General features: G+C 46.2%; 1 protein-coding gene and 1 long non-coding RNA gene across 3 annotated transcripts in view; both read right to left on the bottom strand.

Annotated features, from left to right (window-relative positions):
- ERBB3 (erb-b2 receptor tyrosine kinase 3) overlaps nucleotides 1–15168 on the bottom strand; it is a 93546-nt gene extending 78378 nt beyond the window's left edge. Inside the window, exon 1 of the mRNA XM_028712625.2 lies at nucleotides 14752–15168. Coding sequence (XP_028568458.2) covers nucleotides 14752–14833 — 82 coding nt within the window. The 5' untranslated portion in view covers nucleotides 14834–15168. The remainder of the gene's footprint in view (nucleotides 1–14751) is intronic.
- Nucleotides 15169–15777: 609 nt separating this feature from the next.
- On the bottom strand, nucleotides 15778–27266 carry LOC114587812 (uncharacterized). 2 transcript variants are annotated; one of them, XR_003704336.2, is made up of 4 exons: nucleotides 26415–27266; nucleotides 24824–24973; nucleotides 19929–20036; nucleotides 15778–16742 (listed from the first exon to the last, which is right to left on the bottom strand). It is a non-coding gene; the product is annotated as an uncharacterized LOC114587812 (long non-coding RNA). The 2 variants fall into 2 exon arrangements; XR_013391784.1 differs by lacking the exon at nucleotides 15778–16742 and adding an exon at nucleotides 19075–19325.

Here is a 27266-nt window from a genome sequence, read left to right as displayed (position 1 = left end):
GAGCTAAATGACACCTTAAACCTAGGTTGTTGGCACAACAACGGAATGTCTAGGTGCGCTTTTTTTATAACAAGAATACGAAGCTGAAAATATTTCAGCTAAAATCTTATGTTCATTTTTCAGGTTGTCTAGTCCTTCCCCTGGCCACCCCCCTTATATTCTTAAGAGGGTCTCTTCTCCAGTCTTCAGAGCTGGAAGTGGGGAGGCATTAAAAAGTCCTCCTTTCCTTCCACTCTGCAGTTTTAATCTGAAATCTTAGGTGCAGTACTGCGTCCAGTGCTCAGAAACTGCTCGCGCTACTGAAATTCCCCATCGCAAAATGTGCCTAGAACAATGGGAGTTTCGACCACTGCTTAAAGGTAGAGGGACCCCTGGCCATTAGGTCCAGTCGCAGACGACTCTGGGGTTGCAGCGCTCATCTCACTTTACTGGCCGAGGCAGCCGGCGTACAGCTTCCGGGTCATGTGGCCAGCATGACTAAGCCACTTCTGGTGAACCAGAGCAGCGCACGGAAACACTGTTTACCTTCCCACTGTAGTGGTACCTATTCATCTACTTGCACATTGTGTGCTTTCGAACTGCTACGTCGGCAGGAGCAGGGACCGAGCAACGGGAGCTCACCCTGTCGCAGGGATTCGAACCGCCAACCTTCTGATTGGCAGGCCCTAGGCTCTGTGGTTTAACCCACAGTGCCACCCGTGTCCTAGGCAAAATGTGCCTAGAACAATGGGAGTTCCAACCACTGCTTAGGAGAGTACTATTCTCCTATAAGCAGAACTTGGGTGACTATGACAGAGAGTGGAAAGAAATGTACGGATGCAGTGCTCAAAGGAATCACATGCCTTCAAAAGGGATGGGTGGAAAGAGAGGAAGGGTTGACAGCTCTGTGGCAGTTGGGAGCAGCAGCCAGCCGTGGGAGAAGGATAGCATGCAGAGTAACACATCTCCACAAAGGGAGCCGACCTCTGATCCTTCTCTGCATTCTTCTGTTTATAAATACTTCTCACTGCTACCCTTCTGGAACGACAGCACAGAGCCCTAAACAAGTATAAACCTGAGTTCCACATTTCCAGCCTAGAAAGACAGGCAGAAAACAAAATAAAACCTAGCCGCCTTAAGCTCACCATTCAGCACGCAACCATCTATGGGTGTTCCTCTTCCCTCCCCATCCCTTTTTTCCTCTTGTGCCGTGCCTATTAGATTGTGGGTGCAGGGATTGCCTCATTTTAGGCACTTTTATACAGATTATTATTCACAATCATAAATGACCCATTCTCCTCCTTACACACTGCATGATTGTGGTTTGTGTAGGCTGAGTTCACAGCTCGAAAACAATCGGGAGTGTATTAAAACCAGGAGGAAGTTGGCTTCTATAGGAAGAGGAGAGAACAGAGCCCCCGGTTTTTACTAAAGCCCAGCTACTTCCCATCTTAAAAAGCTGGAGCTCAGGTTTCTATAAATCATCGGCTGCCAATTGTGTTCTCATACCTGGCCTTCGGCCATTTCCAACTGCCAGGGAACGTTGTCAGCCCCATTCACCCTTTTGCTTCCTGGTGCCAACGGGAGTCCTTGCCCATCATGACATCAGGGGAAAGGAGGACAATCGCCACACTTATCTGTGCGGATAGGATGCATGCTACTGGTCCTGTGTATGGAGAAATCATGGCGGTGGAGGGAGCCATACATGCATTCAACAGGGCTTCATAGATCCATTAATTCAACCTTCACCAACCTAGTCCTCTCCAAATGTTTTAGACTACCATCCTCCCTAACCACTGGCTGTGCTGGCTTGGGCTGATAAGAGTTGAAGTCTTTAAAAATATCTGGAGAAGAGGCTGATCTGGGTTTCAGATGCAGCACCTTGGAAATTCACAGTTCAGATCTTGCTCCCATAACCGCTCCTCTACGTGCAATTTAGGGATTATCCGTCTGAGCTACATTACAGGGCTGTTGTACAGATGACCGGGATAATGTGCATCAAGAACACTCAAAAGAGCTGCATAAACAGTAGCAGTAATACTACCAACCCTGGCACACGGTTGCCCACCACACAGAATTCAAAGTTCACAGTGGCTGCATTCAGGTGTACTGCAGTACTAAGCCACAGTTTAGCTTTATGAGAACAAGCACAGTGAACCTCCCTCTCATATGCTCCTATCTTCCTCTCTTCCCCTGGCACAACCATGGGGAGATTGAAAGGTTCCATTTTAGGGTCGCTGCGGTTTACGCGAAAGGCCAACATCTGGGGCCCTCCAGATGCTGCTTGACTACAAAACCCATCATCCCTGGCCATTGGCCTTATTGGTTAGGACTGATAGAAGCTGTAGTCCAACATCAGGGGGTTGGACAAGATGGGCCTTGTGATCCCTTCCAACTCTACTGTTCCATGATTCTATGATGTGGACTCTCACTTCCTGCTCTATGGTTTTCCCCATACAGAAAATACAAAGCAAGGAGTGGCTGGGTGGTAACTCAGTATTTCCTCCTGTACCTTTGAGCGGGCCACTCAGCTGGGAGATGAGGCAGCAAGTGCCTTTCACCCACCTGTTTCCTGCATACAACGCTTTTCCCTCCACCGGTTGAAGCGAGGAGGGTTATAATCCCATAACGTTGTGAGTTGGGCTTTGATGAGACTATTTTGGAATAGACTTGTTAGCACCCGAAACAAACGTCCCCCTAAACTGTCTTCGAAGAGAGTGTGCCACAGTGATTGACAGGAGAACAGAGGTCAAATTCAGCCACAAAACTTACTAGATGACCTTGGGTCAGCCACACTCCCACGATCTATTTATACCTCACAGGGTTGTTGTGAGGGTTTGTTTGTTTTGGTTTTTTTTTTAAAAAAAGAGGCTTATGTCACCCTGTTCCTCAGAAAAACTGCAGGATGCAACTATAATAGTCCTGACGGTGGACTGATGGAATCTGTCTTGTCCTAAGCCATTCCTGAACTTCCACCATATTCCAAGTAGAGGGGCAGTGGTCCAAGGTTGCAGGGGGTCAAAGACCCATTACTAGAGTCCTAGCAGGGTCCCTACCTCCAGCATCCCAGAGCCACCCAATCAGCATGAAAAAGAAGCTGTTTAGCAACTAAGAAGCAGTCTTTGCACCCTTTGTGCTTATTGGAGTCAAGCAGAGTGAAAGAAGGTGAGTCGGGTAAAGATTGGCTCTTAGGGTCATTCTGAAGGAGGCACGTGGCATGGGAAAGGAGTTGTTCTGTATGCTCCATAGCTAAGCATTTAGGAAGAATGAAAACACAAGGTGTTTCAGTTTCAAGAGAATGGTGTGCATGTTCTGTTGCGTAACAAGGTAAACACAACTTAAGTCGCTCAGAAAGAAGCTATTGGAGCGATCCAAAACATTTGCCCACGAACATGCACACAAAATAGCAGACCTAGCTGAAAGGCAGCACAGAGAGATCTGCATTGAGCATTGCAATGCATACATCATTATCATCATCATCATCATCATCAAATTACATTTGAGAGAAGAAAAGGCTAAGGAGTAAACTCTACACAAATCCCTAAGACAGCTGGATGGTGCCTTGCACGCCTCCCTCCAGCAACTCCAGCAGCCAAGCTAGCGCCAAACGTATTGCTCTGCTTCCCTTTGGACCACACCAGCGAGGTCTCGTTATCTGGGCACCCCCAAAACCTCCATTCAACACTGCCCAGGCTTGCGCCCCACAGAGGTCACTTTTGGTGCTGCTAATACAGCGGTTTGACTTCACCCCCGGAGGCACGCTCCATTGTCTCTCGAGACAGACGGATGCCGGCGACGACAATTATAACACGACTGTATAATCTTGCATAATCTTAGAAGGGGGCTTGGCTTGAAGTGACCCTGCACTTCTGAACTGGACTGATTCCAAGGGAATATGCATGCTGTGAAGCTGCCTCTAGCAGAGCTTTATTTGTGCCTCTGCTGCTACAGCCACTGTTCCAAAAGTGTATCCTCTGTCAGGAGGAGGCGTAGGAATGTAGAAGAAGGCAGGCTCTGAAAAGCCTTTTTTTTTTTTTTTTTTTTTTTACAAGGGGCAATGTCAAAGTTGAAAAGCCTAAAATTAGTGCAGGCAGCTGCACTGGAAGCCACAGGTGCTTCTGTGTGGCTTTCCCTCTCTGCCCACTTCCTCCTCCCTCCTCTCTGCTCTTGGTAAGAAAGAAAGAGAAGAGCAACAATCACTCTGTCCCTCCAGGGTGTCCCTATCATCAGGAGCCTTCTTCATTTCAGTTGATTAAAATACTTAACTAAAAGTAGAAAGATTTTGACAGGTTTTTTTCTGAGCACTTGGGGCCAAAAGAAAGTAATTTAAAACAACTGCTGAGATATTTCGTTCCGAATCTGCTAGACAGAACCAGTCAGAGGAGGATGATAGTGGGTGTCCAGTCCCCCTACCCCATAAAATAAATCCTGGCTCCACCCATGGTGAGGGGTGAACTACAGTTCCCAGCATAAATGTATGGCATGTACGGAGCTGTGTAATAATAATAATAATTTATTATTTTTCCCCCTGCCACTCTGGGTGGCATCCACAAAGACCAAAAATACACTAAGATGTCACACATTAAAAACTTCCCTGAACAGGGCTGCCTTAAGATGTCTTCTGAATGTCAGGTAGTTGTTTATCTCTTTGACATCTGATGGGAGGGCGTTCCACAGGGCGGGTGCCACTACCGAGAAGGCCCTCTGCCTGGTTCCCTGTAGCTTTGCTTCTTGCAATGAGGGAACCGCCAGAAGGCCCTCGGCGCTGGACCTCAGCGTCCGGGCAGAACGATGGGGGTGGAGACGCTCCTTCAGGTATCCTTCCCTCAATTCAAAAACAACAACAACAACCCCCTTCTGTGGATAAGCTCCCTGTCCTAAAACCAACATCTGCCATAGGATTGCTTAAGTGGCGATTCCAAGAGCTATCCTGGTGTCTGTCCCCAACACCCATTCAAACTGCGGGGGATGAGCAACATTGTTTCTCTCTCTCTCAGTTGACTCAGTGCTCTGTTTGTGAAGACACCCTGTGCCTATCTGGCAGGAGAGGACACACACCAGGTGTGGGCGGCGGCTGTGGCCACGATGCTTTTCAACACCCCTTGTTTGGATATGATCCCTCAAGTAGATCACCCCTTCAATACATCATCCCTCTTGCTTTGCTGCCGCTCGGAGTTGCTTCATGGCTGGGCATCCACCCTTCCGATCTTCCCCTGCACACCTGGTTTTTCGCTTGCGGCTATTTACTCAGCAAGCACTACCTATTACGAAAGGTCCTCCCTCCACCCCCCCTCCTTTGGAGTGATTCAGATGGGAGGGACAATCCTGCCCAGCCCTGGCCATGCAAATCTCTGACAACATAAGCTGTGCATAGATGGAAGAGATTAGGGCACAGCCCCTTGGACCCAAAAGTTGCACCACAGGGAAATGGCTGCCTGCATTAGGAAACAGGAGAGCGTGAAAAGGAGAGCTCCTCCAAGGAGGAGATCCAGAATGACATTTTCAGTGCCAGGTGAGCCTCAACATCCCATAAGAACATCTGTGCCCTTTTGTGAGCATCTCTAGCTAAAGTGGAACAATCTCCCCCATCAATTTTGGACCACTTGCTTAAATACAGTGATGATTTTCCTACCAGGTTAAATTGGCTACGGACCCTGCAGGATTTATTTCCATTTCCCTGCATCAGGTGGCTTGGCCCAAACGCCTGAGCCAGCTGGAGCATCTATAAGTCATTTTCTGAATCTGTTGGGTACCCTTTTTTAAAACAATGATCCTTCACATTCCCCCCCCCCCCCAAGGAGCTCCATATGAAGCCAGCAACCAGAGTCTTCTAGATATGTGCTGGTCACACTCCTTTTTCTCAACTAGAAACTCTGTGGTCATCCAGCTAGAGCTCATGGGATTTTTGAAGAGCACATAAGTACCCTGTGTTGACTGACCCTGAGTATGCACAAGAAGTGCCTTGTTGGAAAAAGCCCAGCATTCTTCGCAAGAACCCCAGCGAGCAGCAAAACACTCAGTGCTCCAACAGAATTAGCTTGCAGACCACAATCCATGTTCTGTCCACCTTCATTCTACAGCATGCTTCAGTCAGCAGGGACCATTTTCGTACACATTTGCAAGATGGACGCGGCCATGATACTCAGTGTCTCTGATCATGCACAAATTACCTTCCCCTCTCCATGGAGTAACCACAACCAAGTTGGCACTAAAACTTGGTTCTGGGGCAAAACCTTATATTACAGTTAATCTACTATGGATTCCCTACATAGTCATGTTCCCACTGAAATGCCATGATTCCTGAATCCCCTCCATTTTCCTAGCACTTCGCAGTTTCCAAATTAATAATCATTGAGCAAGAGACTTAAGGGGTTTGGTCAAACCAGAAGCGAAGGTCCAGCAACAAAGAGTTCTTTTATCTCAAGAGCGGGAGGCAGGGACTGAACCAAGGGCTGGACAGATTCCAATCAGAAATAAATGTATCAGAGAAATAGGCTCCATTGTTTGGTCCCTGCCCCGCTATCATTTGTATCTCAGCCCCACAGATGTTTATCCCCCTGACAATACAGGCTGTCCTTCTTCCATCCACAGGCGCACACACAAATAACATGCATGAAACCCTAAAGTTACAATACACTCACACACTAGTTTCTCTTTCACAAACTCCCAGATTTTTGTGAAGCAAATGCAATCGGAGGTACAGTCAGTGATGGGCAACCTGTAGCCCTCCAGATTATGCTAAACTGCAATTCCCATCATCCCTGACCTATTTGCCATGCTGGTTATGACTGATGGGAGTTGGAGACCTTCAACAACTGGAGAGTCGGGGGTTTCCCAATCCCTGGTGTAGAGTAGACAATAAAAGCAATCACAGTCTATGTGAGTAGAGTGTCGAGTGAAGATGCAAGAATCCAAGACTCAAACCCCTGCTTAGCTAGGAAGTTCGCTGCTGACATCACTGCCTCTTAGCCATAACCCACCTCGCAGGGCTGTTGTAAAGGTTAAATTAAATAGCTCAGTGTAAGGCACCCTACAATCGTGGATAAATGTGACAAATAAATAATGGTCTTGGTGTGGCTCAGTGTTAGAAACTGGGGTAGAAAAGCTAGGAGCCAAATGGCTTCTGGGACTTGGGTTATGGGCGCCAAAACAGAATGTCTAGTCACCACGGGGCGGGGGAGGGGGGCGGCAACACTATTTATTTATTATTTTGATAAGCATGAATTAATATTAACAATGTGTTACTTATGTGAATTGCATATCACATTTAATGCATGCTTAATTTTGTGTTTACAATAAAAATATTGGTACCATACATCAGGTTTTCAAAACACTCTTTACTGTTAAACTCCTTAACATATAGTCTATCCTTAACATATACTTTTCAAAGCACATACATTTCAGTAATCCTTAAGTGTCAGCCAGGCACAAAAAATGGCAACCCGACTTTTTGAGATGCTCGCAAATGGAGAACCTTTAGACACAAAATGCACCTGGCGCCCGGCTTCTAAGAGTTTTGCCCTCCCTTCCTTTATGACACGTGCCCTCCCAACTCATCCAGTCTGCTGGAGGAGCTGGGTGCTCTGCAGGCACTTTGGCACAAGGCACCTCTTTTGCTCTGGCACCCTTTTTGTGGCATCCTACTGTCTGACTTTCATTCCAGCTTAATCTGCAGGGAGGCCAATTTGTGGCTAATGCCACATGAAGGCAGGGTGGACCTGGACTGATGATGTCCCGGTCCCTCCCAACCCTAAGATACAATTATTTTCTCTGCAGCCTAGAAAATACACACAAACACACACACACACACACACACACACACACACAGAGAGAGAGAGAGAGAGAGAGAGAGAGAGAGAAGTAGTTGTTGTTGTTTAAAATCTATCAACGGAGCAGAGAATTGGCTAGGAACTGGAAAGTCGACAAAGCCTTCTTAACCTTTAGAAGATTTCTTGTACATATTATACATATTAATTGAATGACCCTTTCTGGAAGGGAGCAGGCCTGGAGAAGGTGTGGAGAGTATTTGTGGCAATTAGAAGTGGCTGTGTTGCAGTGTTGTTGACACGAGAGCAGAACTGTGAGGACTGGGGTGTTGGAGAGATGATACCATGGCAGTGCTTAGGGTAAGCAAGATGGATTTCCTCTTATCAACTCATTGCCTTCAGATCTTGTAAAAGCTACACTTGAAACCTAATATAACAATGGGCTCATCACCAAAAGGAATTCCTGAACCAAGGCTAGACCAGGCGATTGCATTAATTCCCCTATTCCAGGTATAGCCAATGTGCTACCCCTCCAGTTGTTGTGGGTTACAACTCCCAGCAACCCCAGTGAGAATGCTCAGCAGCCAGGGATGATGGGAGTTGTAGTCCAAAACATCTGGAAGGCACTATGTTGGCTACCTAATCAATACACTTAAGCAATATGTCCAATATACAGTCGTACCTAAGCTCCCGAGCGCCTTGGGAGTCGAATGATCTGGCTCCCGATCGAAAACTGGAAGTGACTTTTCTGGTTTTCAAATGTTATTTTGGAAGCTGAATGTCTGACAGGGCTTCCGCAGCTTCCGACTGGCTGCAGGAGCTTTCTGCAGCCAATCGGAAGCCACACTTTGGAAGTCAAACATTTCGGAAGTCAAACAGACTTCTGGAACAGATTCTGTTCGACTTCTGAGGTACGACCGTAAGGCCAAACTTCCCCTTGGCGTTTAATGCCTAAAAGTGAGACAGAACGGAACTCATGCCTGTCTGGGGTACCTTCCCCACAGTCCCAGATGCATGTAGCACGCTTGTGGTAATTTGGGGAAGGGGAAGAGGCCTGCCATACGTGCTCAAAATGTTACCACCTCATTTTTTCAAGCCAAGTCTAGTTCTGTGCAACATCAGGATTCTACAGACGTAGCATTGTCATTAGAATTATAATAGACCTCATCTCACAGATATGGTCCATTTAGGACATGGGCAGGCAAACTAAGGCCCGGGGGCCAGATCCGGCTCAACCACCTTCTAAATCCAGCCCACGGACGGTCCGGGAATCAGCATGTTTTACATGAGTAGAATGTGCCCTTTTATTTAAAATGCATCTGGGTTATTTGTGAGGCATAGGGATTTGTTCTTTTTTCTTTTCTTTTTTCAAAACATAGTACGGCTCACAAGGACTGAGGGACAGTAGACCAGTCCCCAGCTGAAAACGTTTGCTGACCCCTGATTTAGAAGTTACTAGGGGTCCTTTCCCATGTCTTTTCACACTTGGAAAGGGCCAGGAAAAATCTGTGCAGGTACATACAAACATATTTTTCACATGGAAGAAAAATGCAACCAAAAAAAGGTTGATTCCCCCCCCCCCTATCAGGACTTGGTTTTAGGCCATCTTATGTGTGAGAAAGTGGGGGGGGGGAGACCTCTGACCCATGGATTCTTAAGAAGTAGACGATTTCCTCCCAATCTCAGCATTGCTTAGGCAGGTGTGTCTTGAACTGGGGATCTGGGCAGAGAAGGGAGGTTTTCCCTCTAGTTTATCTGACCGACACTGTTTGATTTTCTTCCCACTGACAAAAGCTACAGCATACATGGGGAAAGCAATTAGCAGAGGTCAAGAATGTTGACACAAAACTGGTTTCGGGCAACTGGGGAAACCTGGTCTCTATTAACTGAGGGAGGAGAGCAAGAGAGGGCTCATTAGCAAGTGCTCATTAAGTCGAAAAAAACGTAAACAAGGTTCCCAGCACTCGGTTGTCCAGCAGCTGTGTACCAACACATCAACTTAGGGAGAAAAATAAGGTTGTTTCCTCTTGGCAGAGGAAATTAAGACAGCTGAGAACAGAGGAAGCTGCTTTATACCATGTCAGGCCACTGCCCATCTAGCTCATTTCTGTATGCACTGACTGGCAGAAGCTTGCCAGGGTCCCAGGGCAGGGGCCTCTGCAAACGCTACCTGGAGAGGCAAAAGGTTGAATCTGGGATCTTCCACATGCAAAACCGATGCTTTACCGCTGAGCTATGGAAGGAATCGCAGAAATGCTTCTGTAGGGGAACCAGCGAAGGTTCCCTACGGAGGTCACCCTTCCTTCTCAGTTTCATTGTGTCTATTTGGCCTGATCACTACCTTCCAATAAGGTAGCAGTTCCGAGGGTTAGAAACCTGCCAGTGCTGCCTTGGTGCTGGCAGCAGAAAAGGTTGTGAGATGTGATCTCTCTGTAGAGTCCTAACAACAACATAGAGGACAATGACCTATCTGACTTCACAGAGGGCAATTCCATCTACAAGGTGGCTCCCCACAGCATAGTTGTTCATTAGCGAACAGCTGCAGAGTCCAAGTGCCTTGAAACACACTGTGTAAAGTACAAAAGGCAGAATACATATCAGCAGAAATGCAGCATAAAGCGAAAAGGTGCATCATTTGTGCCAGTGTAAATATACCAGCCTCAAGAGATAGGAAAGACAGGAAGGGGTTGTTCTGGTTAGGGTCACCGGGCTGGAGGTGTGCCAAGAGACCCGGTCCAAGGCCACACTTCCCTGCAAATGCATAACCCTACCCAAGGCCACACATCGCTGCAGGCACCTCACATAAACATCTTTGCAGAGGAAGACCGGTATCTCTTCGTTATAATTGAATATACTGATTAGTCGCTTTTCAGTTAAATAAGGTCTTACAAAAACAAAGCACATTGCTCCCATGTTAATTGGCATAAACTGACATTACTGCTCTTTTAAGCAGCTTCTAGTGCAATGTTTAAGGGGTTGACCCAACATTTAGTAATAATCAGAGCAGGCATATTGAAGTCAATGAGTTTAGGTCAATTCATTTAAACAGGTCTGCTGAAATTACTAATGTTGGTGATTGCCCATCAGATTAGTCCTGCAGCACTTTAGATTTTGCAGTCCAACAGCATTTGGAGGGCCACTGCTTGGCCACTCATTCGACTTTTTTTTGCAGAGGGCCCTGTGCTTTTGGAGACCCTCCACGCTACTATCGTTTTTAAAACAACAACAACCCACCTTAGCAGTTCAAGCACAATTTATTCATTTTCAGCATAAATTATTTGTGGAGGGCCTTCTCGGTAGTGGCACCCGCCCTGTGGAACGCCCTCCCACCAGATGTCAAAGAGAAAAATAACTACCAAACTTTTAGAAGACATCTGAAGGCAGCCCTGTTTAGGGAAGCTTTTAATGTTTAATAGGTTATTGTATTTTAGTGTTCTGTTGGAAGCCACCCAGAGTGGCTGGGGAAGCCCAGCCAGATGGGCAGGGTATAAATAAATTATTATTATTATTATTGAAATGACCTCTGGGTTAAATGACTTTAAAGCAGAATTAAACACCCATATGAAAAAAAAGCCTATCAATGAACAACAGTCATAATGAAGCCTCCAAGTGCCAGTTGCAGGGTTCAAGAGCTAGAGAGAACTATTGCCTCTTAGCATTGCTTGTTGGCTTCCCAGAGGCACCTGGCGGGCTGCTATCAGGATCCTGGACGGGAAGGACTTTTGCCCAATCCAGCAGCATGGGATCTTCTTATGTTCTTATGACAACAAAGCCTTGCTAAAAGGTTACTCCCACCTCTCTAGCTTTCTCCTTCATCCACCACCTTGCAGCCCCTAAACATTCCCTAGAATACACCAAGAAAACTGCATTCCAGATAACATGGACATAATAAAGCAAGGATGGGGAACCTGTGGCCCTCTCCATGAGTCTTGACTACTGGCCATGCCGGTGGGGGGGTGTCTGATAGGAGATGGAGCTCAACAACATCTGAAAGGCTGCAGATGGTTCCCCAACCCATTGGTGCAAAGGGAACCTGCCGAGGAAGTTAAGCATTCCAAAGGACTTTGTTCTCAAAAATATTTGCAAACATATTTACGGGCAGAAAAACGGGACGAATGCTTAACTTGTTTTGACTCTGTGTCCAGTGTCTAAGAGAGGAGGACATCCATAGTTCTTTCACACACACAACACCCTCCCCAAAGATTTTTATTTTTAACAACAGATAGCCAAGGAAACGCTGTGCAGAAAAATTCCTCCATACCACAGTGCCTAGCTGGAGAGGTTAACCTTTCAAACAGCATCGATTTAAGGGACTCCTTTTATTTCCCCCAGTCTGTTGGCTTAAGAAACCACAAAACAAGATAGGAAAGTGGACTTGGCCCTTTTCAAATCAAAACTTTTTCTCCCTTTCTAATCTTCGCACTTGGAACCTGCCAGTCCAAGGTATGGATTGAATCTGACGGGAATGGAAGAATGCCACCTGCAAGGCAACAGGGCCTCTCCCCTTTCTCCCCCAATGACACAGTTCAGCAATGGGAGATGGAAAGGCAGGAATGTTTATGGCAAGTCCCACACAGAGACACACACAGACATTCCTTAAGTAGAATTTAACTACATAGTGGAAGTCTCCTCTCCATAATCAGAGCAGAAGATCAAGCCCAAAACTTGTCCAACATCCTGTTAGCTACACTGGCCAACTAGGGACAAGACTGCAGTGTATTTGTATTCCCCAGCAACCAATATTCAGGGGCTTATTGCATGTGCAGAGTGCATTTCCCTCTTTGTAGCCTCCTCGAACTTGTCTAATCTCCTTTTAAAGCCATCCCTGCCTCTTGTGGAAGCTGCGAAGAAGTACTTGATTTTGTCTGCCCTGAATCTCCCCATTATTCAGCCTCATTGAATGATCCCGGGTTCTAATATTACAGTGGTACCTCAGGTTAAGTACTTAATTCGTTCCGGAGGTCCATACTTAACCTGAAACTGTTCTTAACCTGAAGCACCACTTTAGCTAATGGGGCCTGCTGCTGCTGCTGCACTCCCGGAGCACAATTTCTGTTCTCATCCTGAAGCAAAGTTCTTAACCTGAAGCACTATTTCTGGGTTAGTGGAGTCTGTAAGCTGAAGCGTATGTAACCTGAAGCGTATGTAACCCGAGGTGCCACTGTATATGAGAGCAGGAGAAAGTCATGCATCAGTACCAATGTAATGCCCCCCCTTCTTTCTGGGTAGCGGGCAACAAGAACCCACAGAATTCTCTACATCACAACACCTACATTGCACCCCCAGGATAACTGGGGCAAGGCAAGCTTTTCCCAATAGTTGGCAGTTGGAAATATTATGGTTGGTTCAGAATTTGTGTAAGCACAGCACACTGGAGAAGAGTTGAAAGAGCATGTGTTACCTCACTGGATTTTTCTACTCAAGATCACCATTAGTTAAAGTGTTGACAAGCTTGTTTCCAACTCTCCCCCCTTGCATGTTCTTTCAGTATAGGTGGAGTCAGGATTCTAATCTATATTGGTGACTGGAATGTCAGATACACAGGCTCACGCCCCCAAACTCCATTAATTAGTCTGGAGTAGCTGCCACTCCCTCACGCAGCCTCAATAACTACAGTGGATCCGAATCCCCTACTTAACCCCATAAACCTGTTTTGAAAGGGCAGGATGAATCCACTGCTTTGCCGTATTTCAATCTATCAACAGGCAGGGTTATTAGAGGGCAATTGATCAATATGAACCGCAGGTCCCAACCATGTTTACACAGAAGTTAGTCATACTGTATTCAACTGAGCTTACTCCCAGGTAAGTAGGGTTAGGGTTTGTTATTTTATGTGCCCTGGATAGGGAACCATGAAGAGGAAGTTACTCTGACCCAAGAATCCCCCCCCCCAACCAAAGAAAGAATGAAAGAATTAAGTTCTCCTTAAGAACATCATGAGTGGAGGGACTCCTCAGGGAGGAGAACATGGCACTGAATAAAATTTTGTGGAAGGGTTGTGTGAAGTAGCCACTTGTCTCATACATCACTAATGACTAATACAATAATAATTTTTCCCTCCAAGATGGCACTTAACTTCAAGGGGAAAAACAAAGAGTCGAATCCTACCTGAAAACCACACCTTCTCTAACCTATATATCCTGTAAGCCCCAAATCCCAGGTATGTAAGTGGGGAGGGGCTATGGAAACTCAGTGAAGAGGGAAACGCACTTTGCACATGCTCACAGTCACTTGTTTACGTATTATCATTACTTCAAGTGCGCCAGGGTTTTGAGGTTTAAACAAGACCTAGGGAATCAATTTCAAAGGCTGGGAGGGCTGAAGATCAAGTCCTGGTTCTGTAATTTCAGCCTAAAGAACACCCCCCCACACACACACAAAAGTCTTCCCCACAGTTGATTCCAAAACCCAACCCTTCAAACAAGCGAAACAACATTTTACAGATTCCATAAAGTTTGCCTTGAAGTTTCTGCCCTCCCTTTTAGGAGAAGCACACACGCCTCTCCTCCAAACGCCGCAATCAGCGAGCCAGGATCGCGCTCCTCAGACCCGTACCAATCGCGAAAATAAAAGATCGTTGTGGTTTGTTTGTTTGTTTGTTTGGGGGGGGGGTATCCCTCTCCCTTTAGAGAAAGGAAGAGCTGAGAAGCTGGGGAGGACGAGACACGAAAATAGGTTTTGCCACAGCTCGGCGGCACAGGTTCAAAGGCGTCTCTCCGTGGTGTGAAACTAGTACACAGTTCCCCTCCCTACGGCTGACAAAACGAGAGAAAGATAATCAAACGCCTCGGATCCGATTTCAGGGGGGGAGTAGGGGGGGGTTTACACACCACTATCATGCGGGATATAAACACAGCCGCCGTGTAAGGTCCTGTTTAGGGCTAAACAGACACTCGTTTGTGTTATTGCAAAGGGCAGTTTTCTCCTCGCGATTCCGCTCAAGGCAGCCAAAAAGAAAAGAAGACGACAGATAACGCACATTTTTAGACTGTTCGGGGTCACTTACCTGCTTGAGAAGCTGCAGACCGCAGGCTCCACAGGAGAAGGGCCAGCCAAGGCACGAAGCTTCTGACCAAGTTGCTCTTCATCGCTGGAAGATCTTGAGTTGCTTTTGTATTTTGCCTGGGCTTTTTCCTTCCTTCCTTTCTCTGCCTTCCTCCCTCCACCACTTGCTCCTGGCATGCGGCGGCGCGTTTTTCAGGCTATGGCATTCTGCATTGGGGATGAGGAAGAGGGCGGCAGGATGAGCCACCTGATCCCCAAGCGGAATGCCCACCAAGCTCTCCGGTTCTCCGGCTCAGCGGGGGTGTATGGAGCTGATCGCCTCCGTCCCCGCCGCCTCTCGACGCGGCAAGTTCTCCTCTAGAGCCAAGAACACCAGCCGTGGCGCCTTTGATCAGTTTCACTTACACACAACAACTCGCAAATTACACACACTTCATTCAAGGGGAAGCTTAAGTCGCGCCTCATTGGCTGAGGCTGCGCCCTAGCCTGGCCAATCAGAGGACAACAGTCTAAGCTCCCATGCCGAGGAGTGGAAAGCGGAGATTTGTATTACTGTATTATTACTTTTTTAAAAGGAAGGGTGGAGGTAGGAAGCCTTATCGAGTTCTAGGCAAGGGTGTTCCACGTTGTTGTTGTTGTTGTTGTTTTGCAAACTCTCATGAAAAAGAGTTCATAATAACGCGCGCACCGCTGTAGTCAATGGATCAAACTAGCAACGAAACTACGAACTTGAGAAACTGTGCCATATCAACATAACCCATTATCTGACTATATTGTGGATCATTTTTTGTTAGTGGTCATTTTGCTTTGAGGGTGGGGATTCCCCCCCACTCCATCAAGCAATGTGCAAATTATATTAAATAAATAAATACTGCTAGTAACAGGGACGTGCAAACAACTTTGGTTAGTAAAAATCCCACCGAGCCACGCTCCGCAGATTTAATCCACTTCCCTGATTGTATCAAAAGTAGATGAGCCATTTCCCCCGTTACAATCTGACTCCTGTGTCTATACATAAATACCCTTGGCTGGACCAGGCTTCCCCTTCACCTCCAGGTTTAGTAATTAAGAAATCCTAAAAAAAGGCTCTCTCTCCCATTAAGCACACCCTGGTTCCTTAGGACTATCCTGCTATATGAAGAAGGGCAGCTGGGCTGAGGTTTTTTTTTAATTGGCTGTGATTTAGCTGATATGGAAAAAGTTGAGATGCCCACCGCTTTCTCCCCTTGTGTAATGGTAATTCTGTGTAATGTGCCTGAATAGATGAATTTATTTATTTGCCTGAGATGAAGCACTGACAACATATAAAACAAGCCTGCCTTGGGGTAATGTGAGTTCATTTTGCAGTTGCTGGAATCTACAAATCTACCTACCTACCTACCTATCATGTGATTGCATGCATATTTGGGAGGAGCTAAAATATCAGCTCCCATTGCTCAGTCCCAGCTCCTGCCAACCTAGCAGTTTGAAAGCACGCAAAAAAGTGCAAGTAGATAAATAGGTACCACTCCGGCAGAAAGGTAAACGGCATTTCCATGCACTCCTCTGGTTTCGGTGTTCCGTTGCACCAGAAGCAGCTTAGTCATACTGGCCACATGACCCAGAAAAACTGTCTGCGGACAAACGCTGGCTCCCTCGGCCTGTAAAACGAGATGAGCGCCGCAACCCCAGAGTCGTCTGCGACTGGACTTAACTGTTGGGGTCCTTTACCTTTAAAATATCAGGACTGAACAGCGTTGTGGGGTGGGGTGGCGGATTCTCTCTCTTCCAGTGCGGCCAATGTGGTGTATTGGAAACTTTGGGCATTATAACAGTGTTTTACATGTGGTTAATGTAAGGTCTGTGTCAGGGAAGAAAGGCTGTACTGTATTCCGCCCACTTTCAGGTTGTAATTCTATACATGCTTACCTGCATTCAATGGGACTTACTTCCAAGTATATATGCTCTGTCAGGTGCCCAAAGGAGATTCTTGCCACATCTGTCCAGAACATGCTTCAAAAACAAACAACACTTAAAGTAAGATTTTAGTCTTCACTGTGTAGAACGGAAACATGTCATGCCACTTCACAGACAAATGTGGTTTTTCACAGGTTGGGAAATAGGATAGATTTCCTCTAATACTGTCACAATCCCTAAAACTAATCATCAGTAAGGTTTCCCTTTTCTTAAATCAGCTAGTTGTAGAGGCTGAAGAACTACATTTGGCTTTGGGAGAACTGAGTCCAAATCTCAGATTAGACATGGGGCTCACTAAGTAGTTTCCAGTTCCTTATCTTAGTCTTATTCAGCCCACCTCACAATGCTACTAGAAGGAGGAAGAGCCAGCCCTGCTGTTGGGCAGAGGGAGGCGGCTGTCTGAGATGGCCAATGCTGATTGGCAGAAGATGCCAGAACTGTACAGTGCCATGATGTCTGCCCCCTGGACTCCCTAAGTTAGCCAGCTGGTGGAGGACCCGACTGCTGAAGAAAAATTCACCTGCCAGTTTTATTCTGTTGCATTTATATCTCACTTTTTTTCTCCAAGGAGTTAAAGGCAGCAGGTATGGTTCTCTCCCTCCTCATTTAATCCTCACAACAACCCTGTGGGGTAGGTTAGGCTGAGAGGTAGTGGCTATCCCAAGGTCACCCAGTGAGCTTCATGGCTGAGTGGGGATTTGAACCCTGTGTCCTAGGATCTAGTCCAATACTCTAACCACTACACCACACTGCCTCTCTGTATGTGGCTTTTGTATGTGGCTTCTATATGTTGAATGAAGTGGTGGTAGTGAGGGAATCTTGTTCATAACCTCAGGCAGCAAAAATGTTTGGCCCTGTCTTGGGAAGGAGACATGAAATACAACCTGCATAGCATTGAAAAGACTTCTAGAAAGGTAAATAGGAATATTTGGATTGAGGAAGAGACAATTTTAGGATGTTCCCTTAAGGCTGCTACCAGGTAACATGGGAGGACTTAACAACCTAAGAACAAATATAATGACTCAACCAAGGAAGGACATTTGGGTGGATACTTCCATCACACCAGCCTTGTTTACGTGTATTTAGAAATCTATCAAAACAGCTCAATCCCAGGTCCTGATTTCAGAAGCCGCCTGACATGTTTGCTGTGCCGGGGTTTTATTGTATTTCCTTACCTTTATATCCCCTTCCTTCCTTGCATCATGTAACCCAAGTTAGCATACATGTCAGTCTTAGAGAAGTCCACATTTAAAGCACATCCAACACACATTTAAAGCACATGACCTTCCCCCAAAGAACCCTGGGAACTTTGTTTGTTAAGGCTGCCTGGAACGGTATCTCTGTGAGTGGGGAATAGTCATTCCCAGGATTCTTTGGGGGAAGGTCATGTGATTTAAATGTGTGCTAGACATGCTTTAAATATATGTGTAGATCTGCAGTCTCCCATCCAGGCACTGTCTGAACCTCCTTGGCTTTGGCAAAGTGCTAGCCTCAGCTGCCTTCAGATCATATCCTGGAACCATAGCCTTGCACATGGGGCTAGTACCTCCTTGAGCATATGTAAAGTCTAAGAACAACCTAACACCTCTAGGGTTTGGATGAAATTATTAAAGGGCAAAGAAGTGTGGATTCTAGCCACCTTTGGACTCGAGACCCTTGTTCTACAGCGCTAGATCACTGTTCCCTCTCAATATCATCAGTAGGACCCAGGAAAGGTAAAGGTACCCCTGCCCGTACGGGCCAGTCGTGTCTGACTCTAGGGTTGTGCACCCATCTCACTTAAGAGGCCGGGGGCCAGCGCTGTCCGGAGACACTTCCGGGTCACGTGGCCAGCGTGACAAGCTGCATCTGGCGAGCCAGCGCAGCACACGGAAACGCCGTTTACCTTCCCACTATAAAGCGGTCCCTATTTATCTACTTGCACCCGGGGGTGCTTTCGAACTGCTAGGTTGGCAGGCGCTGGGACCGAGCAACGGGAGTGCACCCTGTCGCGGGGATTCGAACCGCCGACCTGACGATCGGCAAGTCCTAGGCGCTGAGGCTTTTACCCACAGCGCCACCCGCGTCCCGTAGGACCCAGGAACCAGCACCTTAATGCAACGCTGTGTTTCTCTTCGGTTGTGCATAAAGTTAGACTGGGTCACAGAACAGGAAAGAGAAAAATTGTTTCAAGACAGCAAGAGAGTTTACTGAACATGAGAACAGCGGCAGAACTGGGTAATGCAGCACCCTGAGCGAGGGCAAAAATAGTTATCCCCTCCAAATATTTCTTATTTGCACTATAATTTCTTTCAGTACAGTCATTTTTTATGGATCTTCTCAGTAGGCACTCATATAAGTATAGGTGGTGGTGGTGGTTATTATAATATTTTGCGCTCCCTCAGCTCTGCATGCCCACACTGCCTTAAATCTGGCACTGATAAGAACCTCCTTTCTCTCTTGCATTCCGCTTATAATGTCCCTTTTCCTCCTCATCTATTCCTCCTTTCTAATACCTTTTGAGTTCTGCTGCTGTGTCTGCCACAATCTTCTGGGAAGAGCCAATGGGAAACAAAAGCAGCCTCTATATCTATCCATCCATATCAATGGCTCTCTTTGGCCATTCAGAGTGAAGACAGCCTGGCAGAGAGGAGAGAGAGATGGATGGACTGTTACTGTTGTGTCATCATCCTTATTCTCTGCCTGGGCCTCTGGCGGGAGAGAGCAACATGAAGAGCAGCACGCCACCAGCAAGGTCACCCTGTCACAGCGCATGGCGTGGAGGGAGGGAGTGGATGGCAGAGATTCAGGAGTGGGTGCTCAGAACAATGGCCGCAGTCAGGAGAGGAGTGGGAGGAAATGAGATCAGAGATAGCGTCAGAAGAAAGCAAAGTTCATGGGCACTGGAGATGGGGCCTCCCACCCTCTGCAGAAAGTAGCAGGATTCACCTGATAAGGTGTTGAAGGAAGCAGCCCTGGGGATCGGTTTATCTGTTGGCAGCTTCTGGGCCAAACAGACCCCTCTGGAAGGATGAACCACAGGCTAAGCATGCGAAGCGTGGCAGTTGCACCTACCAGGCGGCAGAGTGTCTAAGGATAAAGTGCAAGAAATCTGTAACTGGATCTCCCAACTTTTTTATATATTAGTTCTTTTATTTATCTATTTATCAAAAAATATTTAAATACTGCTGTATCATAAAAATAGATCACAGCAGTTTACAGCAATATAAAAATCATACTCACTGTAACATCAAACCCAGGAGTGGGGATCCTATGACTCTCCAGATGGTACTCATCTCTCATGATCCCTGATTGTTGACCACGCTAACTGAAGCTGGCAGGAGTTGGAGCCTAATAATAATAATAATAATAATAATAATAATAATAATAATAATAATAATAATAATTTATTATTTGTATCCCGCCCATCTGGCCGGGCTTCCCCAGCCACTCTGGGCGGCTTCCAACAAAGATTAAAAATACATTAAAATATCACACATTAAAAACTTCCCGGAACAGGGCTGCCTTCATATGTCTACTAAATGTTAGTTAGTTGTTTATCTCTTTAACATCTGATGGGAGGGCGTTCCACAGGGCAGGAGCCACTACCAAAAAGGCCCTATGCCTGGTTCCCTGTAGCTTAGCTTCTTGCAGTGAGGGAACCGTCAGAAGGCTCTCGGTGCTGGACCTCAGTGTCTGGGCAGAACAATGGGGGTGGAGACGCTCCTTCAGGTATACTGGGCCGAGGCCGTTTAGGGCTTTAAAGGTCAACACCAACACTTTGAATTGTGCTCGGAAACGTACTTGGGGCCAATGTAGGTCTTTCAGGACCGGTGTTATATTATCATCCCTGGTCTAATGCCCCTCTAAGTCACAGCTGTGGTCCAAAGAGCCCCAACCAGAGTTTTTATTATTCATGGAGGGGCGGGAATATACAGGCACCATACCAGTGACTTTAAATGCCCAGATCCTACTCCTCGATTAAAGCAGCTCTAGGGTGGAGCTGAGTTCTAATCCAGGTCAGCTCAAAATCCTGTCCAGATGCGCCACAGATGAGACATTCAGCACTGTAGCTGCTCAGCCTGTCCTTGAGGCATTGCTGAGCTTTAGCCCCAAATTTCCCTCCACCCAGCTCAGAGGATGAGTCACACAGAAAACAGGTGACACCAAAGAGGAAAAGATGGTTTCTGACATAAATAGGACCTCAGGCCTGGAATGCAAGACTAGCCTTCTGCAAACCTCAGAGCAGATTACATGGAGACAAGGTTTCAACTTGAAACCTTGCCATAAGAGAGAAGGAGAGCATCTAATTGTTCCTTCGTTTTCCCCCATTACTGTAGTGACTGATCTCACGTGCTTCAGGGCACCTCTACTTTTGATGCTGTCCTCCAGAAACAGTTTGCAGCCTGTCTCACTATTCCTCCCCCCCTTTCTCTTCATTCTTACTTCCTTTTGTTCTGAGCAATCAGGAAAACAAAGGGGACATTCTTTGTTTTTTGTGTGTTTTTCCCCCAAATCAGCCTTGGAATGTAGATGAAGTACAAAAGCAGGGATAAGCACCTGCTGCTGCCCTCTGGCGCCATGCTGTGGCTCCTAGCTGGATGTGCATGGGGAAACCACACGCATAAGTGTGAACAGATTACTGAGGAGGTTTTCAAACTTTTTGAGTCCACGGCTCCCTTTACCAACTACAGTGGTACCTTGGGTTAAATACTTAATTCGTTCCGAAGGTCCGTTCTTAACCTGAAACTGTTCTTAACCTGAAGCACCACTTTAGCTAATGGGGCCTCCCGCTGCTGCCGCGCCGCCAGAACACGATTTCTGTTCTCAACCTGAAGCAAAGTTCTTAACCTGAGGTAATATTTCTGGATTAGCGTAGTCTGTAACCTGAAGCGTATGTAACCTGAGGTACCACTGTATATTCTTTCTGTGCCACCCCTGTGGCACTCAGGAGCCCAGTTATGTCACCCTTTGCCTGCAGAGCTGGCAGCCTCTCTCCCTTTTTTGAACACCCTCCCCTGTGGAGTGTTACCTCAGCCTCCTCTCCTCTCCCCTCTCCGTGGGAATCCTCTGAGCAGCCACTGCCCCTGGTCTCTGAGCTTCACCCCCTGCCCCAAAGAGGGGTGCCTCCCAGAGGCACAATTCGCCTGCGAAGCTTATACAGTCATTGGGTTGAATGTGCTTCAGGTTGAGCGTTTTCAAGTTGCGCTCTGCGGCAACCCAGAAGTAACGGAGCACGTTACTTCTGGGTTTTGCCACTCGCGCAGACACTCAAAATGACATCACGTGCATGCGCGGAAGCAGCAAAACGCAATTCGCAGATGCGCCATCGCGTCTTACATTCTATTCAGGATGTGAACGGGGCTCTGGAATGGATCCCTTTCGCATCCCGAGGTACCACTCTAGTTTATAGCCAGGGCTGCTGCAATAAACAGCTGTGCAAGCCTTTGGGAGACAGAGAAAGGAGAGGGCATCAGAGGAGGGAGGGAAGGAAAGAGGGACAGAGGCCTGCGGCACCCGTGACCATCATTCAAGGCACCCCAGGGTGCAACGGCACACTAGCTGAAAACCACTGGATTACTGTAACATACTCCACGCTGGCAGCTTTTGAAAGGTTCTCAGTAACTATCTCTGATCCACAGGAATGCCAACTTAGCCCCGTGACCATGGGTGCCCGGGGCAGTAGGTGCCATGCAGCGTGCATGGCCTTGGCATTGAAATTTGTGGGTGCCCAGCCCCTTCATGGGGAATTTTATGGGTACTTGGGCACCCAGGACCCCAGGGAGTTGGCACTTATGCTGATCCAGAAGGTAATTCCAGAATGTTAACTGGGGATGGCAAGAGTGGAACATACAGTGTTGATTCTAAGACAACTTCACTGGATCCCAGTTGGTTTCCAGGCCCAGTTCAAAGGGACATGTTTAACCTCTGTGGTGTTTAATTGTGTACAGCTAGGATAGCTCAAGGACCAACTTCTCCCTTTTAAAACATACCTAGGTAAAGGGACGCCTGACCATTAGGTTCAGTCATGACCGACTCTGGGGTTGCGGCGCTCATCTCGCTTTATTGGCCGAGGGAGCCGGCGTACAGCTTCCGGGTCATGTGGCCAGCATGACTAAGCCGCTTCTGGCAAACCAGAGCAGCACACGGAAACGCCCTTTACCTTCCTGCCGGAGCGGTACCTATTGATCTACTTGCACTTTGACGTGCTTTCGAACTGCTAGGTTGGCAGGAGCAGGGACCGGGCAACGGAAGATCACCCCATCGCGGGGATTCAAACCACCGACCTTTTGATCGGCAAGTCCTAGGCTCTGTGGTTTAACCCACAGCACCACCCACGTCCCTCATAAAACATACCGTACCTATTCATTAATAAAAACTTCCTGAGAAACCTAACTATAAGCCTTTGGTGGGTGGGTGGTTAGCCAAACAGGGCATTGAGACATTGGCATTCTCTTTGTAGGGTCATTGACCATGCTTCCACTCTTCTGTCTGTTAGGGAACTGATAAGAATGAGTCTTTTTTCCCCACAGAAGAGTTTTGGGGCTTATTGATCACTTTTACCTGATTCAACTTGACATTCTTTTCTCTCCTGATTTTCCTTGCTGCACAACCTGTTTTATTATTTATGCAGTTTCATTTTTGGATTTTATGTAGTTTTTAACTGCAGGTTTTTATTAGTTGCCCTTCAGATCTATCAGCTCAGAATATAAAATAAGAACGTATTAAATTAATACATGTACAACATGACAGCAAGGATGCTTCTTTATTCCACTGTGAAAACATAGCTATAAGGAAGAAGAAAGACCCCACCATTAGGGATGTTTTCTGAAAAAGGAGACCATAATCCCCTCACTTTGGCCAGAAGGAAACTGAATTGTAAACCCTTTTGAAAACTGAAATATTACACAGTAAATATTGCCAGTGGTAATTCTTGCCCAGACATCCGTATTCTGCAGCTGGTCATCACATATAAAACCCAATGTTCTGCTGGGATCAAATAATACAGCAGATGTTCATCTAGTTGCTGAATTTACAGAGGGCCCAGTTGCAGCAGTTTATGTAAGAACTAGGGACAGGAATGATGACCCAGACTTGATCAACATGTCAAGTTGTCATGTTTCTACAAGTCACATCATAAGCAAATAATGCAACCCAGACCATGTCCACCCCTATTTTTGCAAGGCAAATTGGTCTTCCAAGGGAAATCTTCAATTAGATTCATGATGTAAACAAGTGATGCTGAAGTGCAAGGTAAGAGGCCTCGCTCCAGATGGCCATGGGCAGGTATGACTCACCTACAGTACATTTGCACCAGGCATTAGTTTGACAAACATCCAATTAGAAGTAGTACTTGCTTTTCCACTTAGGGACTATGGCCAGTGTTCCAGTACATTGAAGAAGATTACATTGCTTAAAAGATTAACAGAACTGGTTTTTCTTTATATCAAGGGCTTGTTAGCATCAGAAAGTGGAACAGGATATGCTCATGCTCCTCCCTGGTGCCAGTTAACTTCTGGAAGGTCAACTTGAGTCAGTATCAATGTACATCCACAAGCATGCAAAACTGAGAACAGCATAGCATCTCAATTCAAGAAAGTTAAGTCTCAGAGTCATTCTGCATTCTGCAATCACAGCTCAAATTCTGTAATTGTATAATACTTCCTACTAGCAACATTTGGGTTTCTGAACAAGGATTTTTAGCTGGGGCTAAGAAACAGATCTGATATTTCTGAGTAAGGAAACCGCCATGATGTGGCCTTTTTTGGTTTCTGAATGTTTAGTAAACATGAGAACATAGGAAGCGAGTCAGACCCATAGGAGCCAACTCCTAGGGGCCTAGGGCCCTTCAGGCCCCCTAATAAAATATTTGAGGGAGTTGCCCCAAGTTAATAGGTAGTGCCATTCAAATGGTGTGCATACACCGCACCATGTAATTATGTGGGGCAGGGCTTACCCGCTCCCCCCAATATTTTATTCGAGTTGGCACCACTGAAACCATTGGTCCACCAAGCTCAATAATGCTGATATGCCAAGGGAACCTTTTCAACTCAATTCCTGTTTGGGGGCACCATATGCCAACGGTGGGCAGAGGCAGAGGGAAAATGAACAGGGAAACAGATGCATGTGATTCTTACCTTTGTTCAGTAGGCTATATATCAGCAGTGCTGCTTTTAATGTTTTATGACGGTGAACTTCCCTTCTGGTCACAGAAGTGTATATCCTGATACTCACATTGCAGTGGAGATGGCCAGCTTCATCATTATTATTTTTTTAAAGCCCCAACACTGCAATTGTAATAAACATAATCCATCATCATCATTTCAATACTGCAGGTTGGAAACAGAGAGGAAGTGCAGATTATAGCAGCCCTGCCATGGATCCCTGTGTTATTGTCTGCACACTTTATGTTGGGTGCAGGAGTTGACAGCATATCCTCCACTTTTCTCCAGCTAAAATAGGAACGCCCTATCTAAATAATAATAATAATAATAATAATAATTTTGTTTATGCCCCACCCATCTGAATGGATTGCTCAAGCCACTCTGGGTAGCTTCCAACATATATAAAAACATAATAAAACATTAAACATTTAAAAACTTCCCTATACAGGCCTGCCTTCAGATGCCTTCTAAAGGTTGTATAGTTGCTTATCTCCTTGGCTCAGGGGTCGCAAAACTCCATACCCTCCAACATTTCTCTGATGAAAATAGGGATGTCCAGTGCTTTTTTTCCTGGGGGTACGCATACCCCCTAAACATTTTGTGAATCTTTGTACTTTTGTCCATTTACTGTATTTATTTCCCCCGATTTTAACTATAAAATGGCGATTTTCTTGAGTCAAAATGAGAGTACCCCTAAACATTGTTTTTTGGGGGGGAAGCACCAGGGATGTCCTATGGAAAAGTGGGACATTCTGGGACGAAATCAGAAAACTGGAATGGCTTCTGTAAACCTGGGACTGTCCCTGGAAAATAGGGACATTTGGAGGGTCTGTTACAGCTATTCTGTATCGTCATGATTATCATATTATCAAGTGAGGGGCCGAGACTGGCAGATATTCTGATAAGGAGAGTTATTACAATGGGGCTTTCTTCTCCATCCCTGGCATAGGCCCAAGGCTTAGTGGTGCTTGGTAAATGGAGTCCTGTCAACTACCACAGAGAGGTGTCATTTCTGAGAGGCCTTGGCAGGCTCTCAAATAAAACAACAATGGGTGGGGAACCTTAAACTGAGCCTGAAGGCCACTTTTTTCGTTCGAGGGGCCAGATGCCAGTACTGGGTGAGGCTAGAGGGCAAAGTGGGCCTTGCAACTGTGAGGGGAGAGACTCCATCAGGCAAGGCCTCCTTCCACCTGCCTTGCTCCACCCTCTAGTCTCTGCTTCTCAAGTTGTATTGTATTATTTTATGTACTGTGGCTTGCCATTGTTTTATTGATTATAGCTTTAGAAATTATTTATTGTAACTGTTGAGTGGATTTCTATTTAACTTTTATATGTTATATTATTTTATACTACTCTACTAATTGTTGAATATTACTTTTTGATGTAGGTTGCTTATTTTAAAGTTTTGCTTTATTATCACATTTTTGTATTGCATTAGATTGTTATAAGATGTGCACTTTTTGTTTCTTCAGCTTGTAAACCACCTTGAGTATTGTAAGATAGAAAGTCGGTATAATAATAATAATAATAATAATAATAATAATAATAATAATAGGTGTGTTACCTTTGTACACTAGGCTAGCTTCAACACCCTCACACGTTTCTCTCTTTCCAGGCGTGCAAGAAGCATGAGCAGAATTTTAAGTACCTGTTCCAGACAGGTAAAAACACCCGAGCAGAGTACAAAACAGGGTTGTGGCTCAGGGAAGAGAGCTGAGAGAGGCCTGGAAGGCTCATTTGGGCTTTTAGGCCCAAAGCCTTTCCCCAGGCTCACCCTCTGTACCTTGGGTTACATACACTTTAGGTTACATACGCTTCAGGTTACAGACTCCCCTAACCCAGAAATAGTACCTCGGCTTAAGAACTTTACTTCAGGATGAGAACAGAAATCGTGCTCCGGCAGCAGCGGGAGGCCCCATTAGCTTAAGTGGTGCTTCAGGTTAAGAACAGTTTCAGGTTAAGAACGGACCTCCAGAACAAATTAAGTACGTAACCAGAGGTACCACTGTATACACATTTCCCATTTAGGATGATCTGTAGGATTCAGGACCACCAGCCCCTTAATGCCACACAGTGCTTCTCTCTCCCCTCCAAGCATGTAGAATTAAGACTGGATCCACATAAAGGGGAATACTTGTTTCAAGATAAGCCAGCAAAAGAGTCTGCTGAGCACAAGAGCATCTGTTTCTCTTGTGCATTCTGCCACAGCCTTCTCGTCGGTCGCCCTTTTGCAGTAACTTTTGAGTCCCACTGCTGTCTCTGCTGCAAAATTATAGAAAAAGCCTATGAGAAACAAAAGCGACCTCTGTTATCTATCCATCCGTTCAGATGGCTGCCATTCCAAGCGGAGAGAGAGAGAGCCTGGCAGAGAGAGGAAGGAAGGAAGGAAGGAAGGAAGGAAGGAAGGAAGGAAGGA

Source organism: Podarcis muralis, chromosome 2 (assembly GCF_964188315.1).
Source record: "Podarcis muralis chromosome 2, rPodMur119.hap1.1, whole genome shotgun sequence".
NCBI classification, from domain to species: Eukaryota; Metazoa; Chordata; class Lepidosauria; order Squamata; family Lacertidae; genus Podarcis; species Podarcis muralis.
The sequence above is the reverse complement of the archived record's forward strand: the minus strand, read 5'-3'. Positions and strand labels throughout refer to the sequence as shown.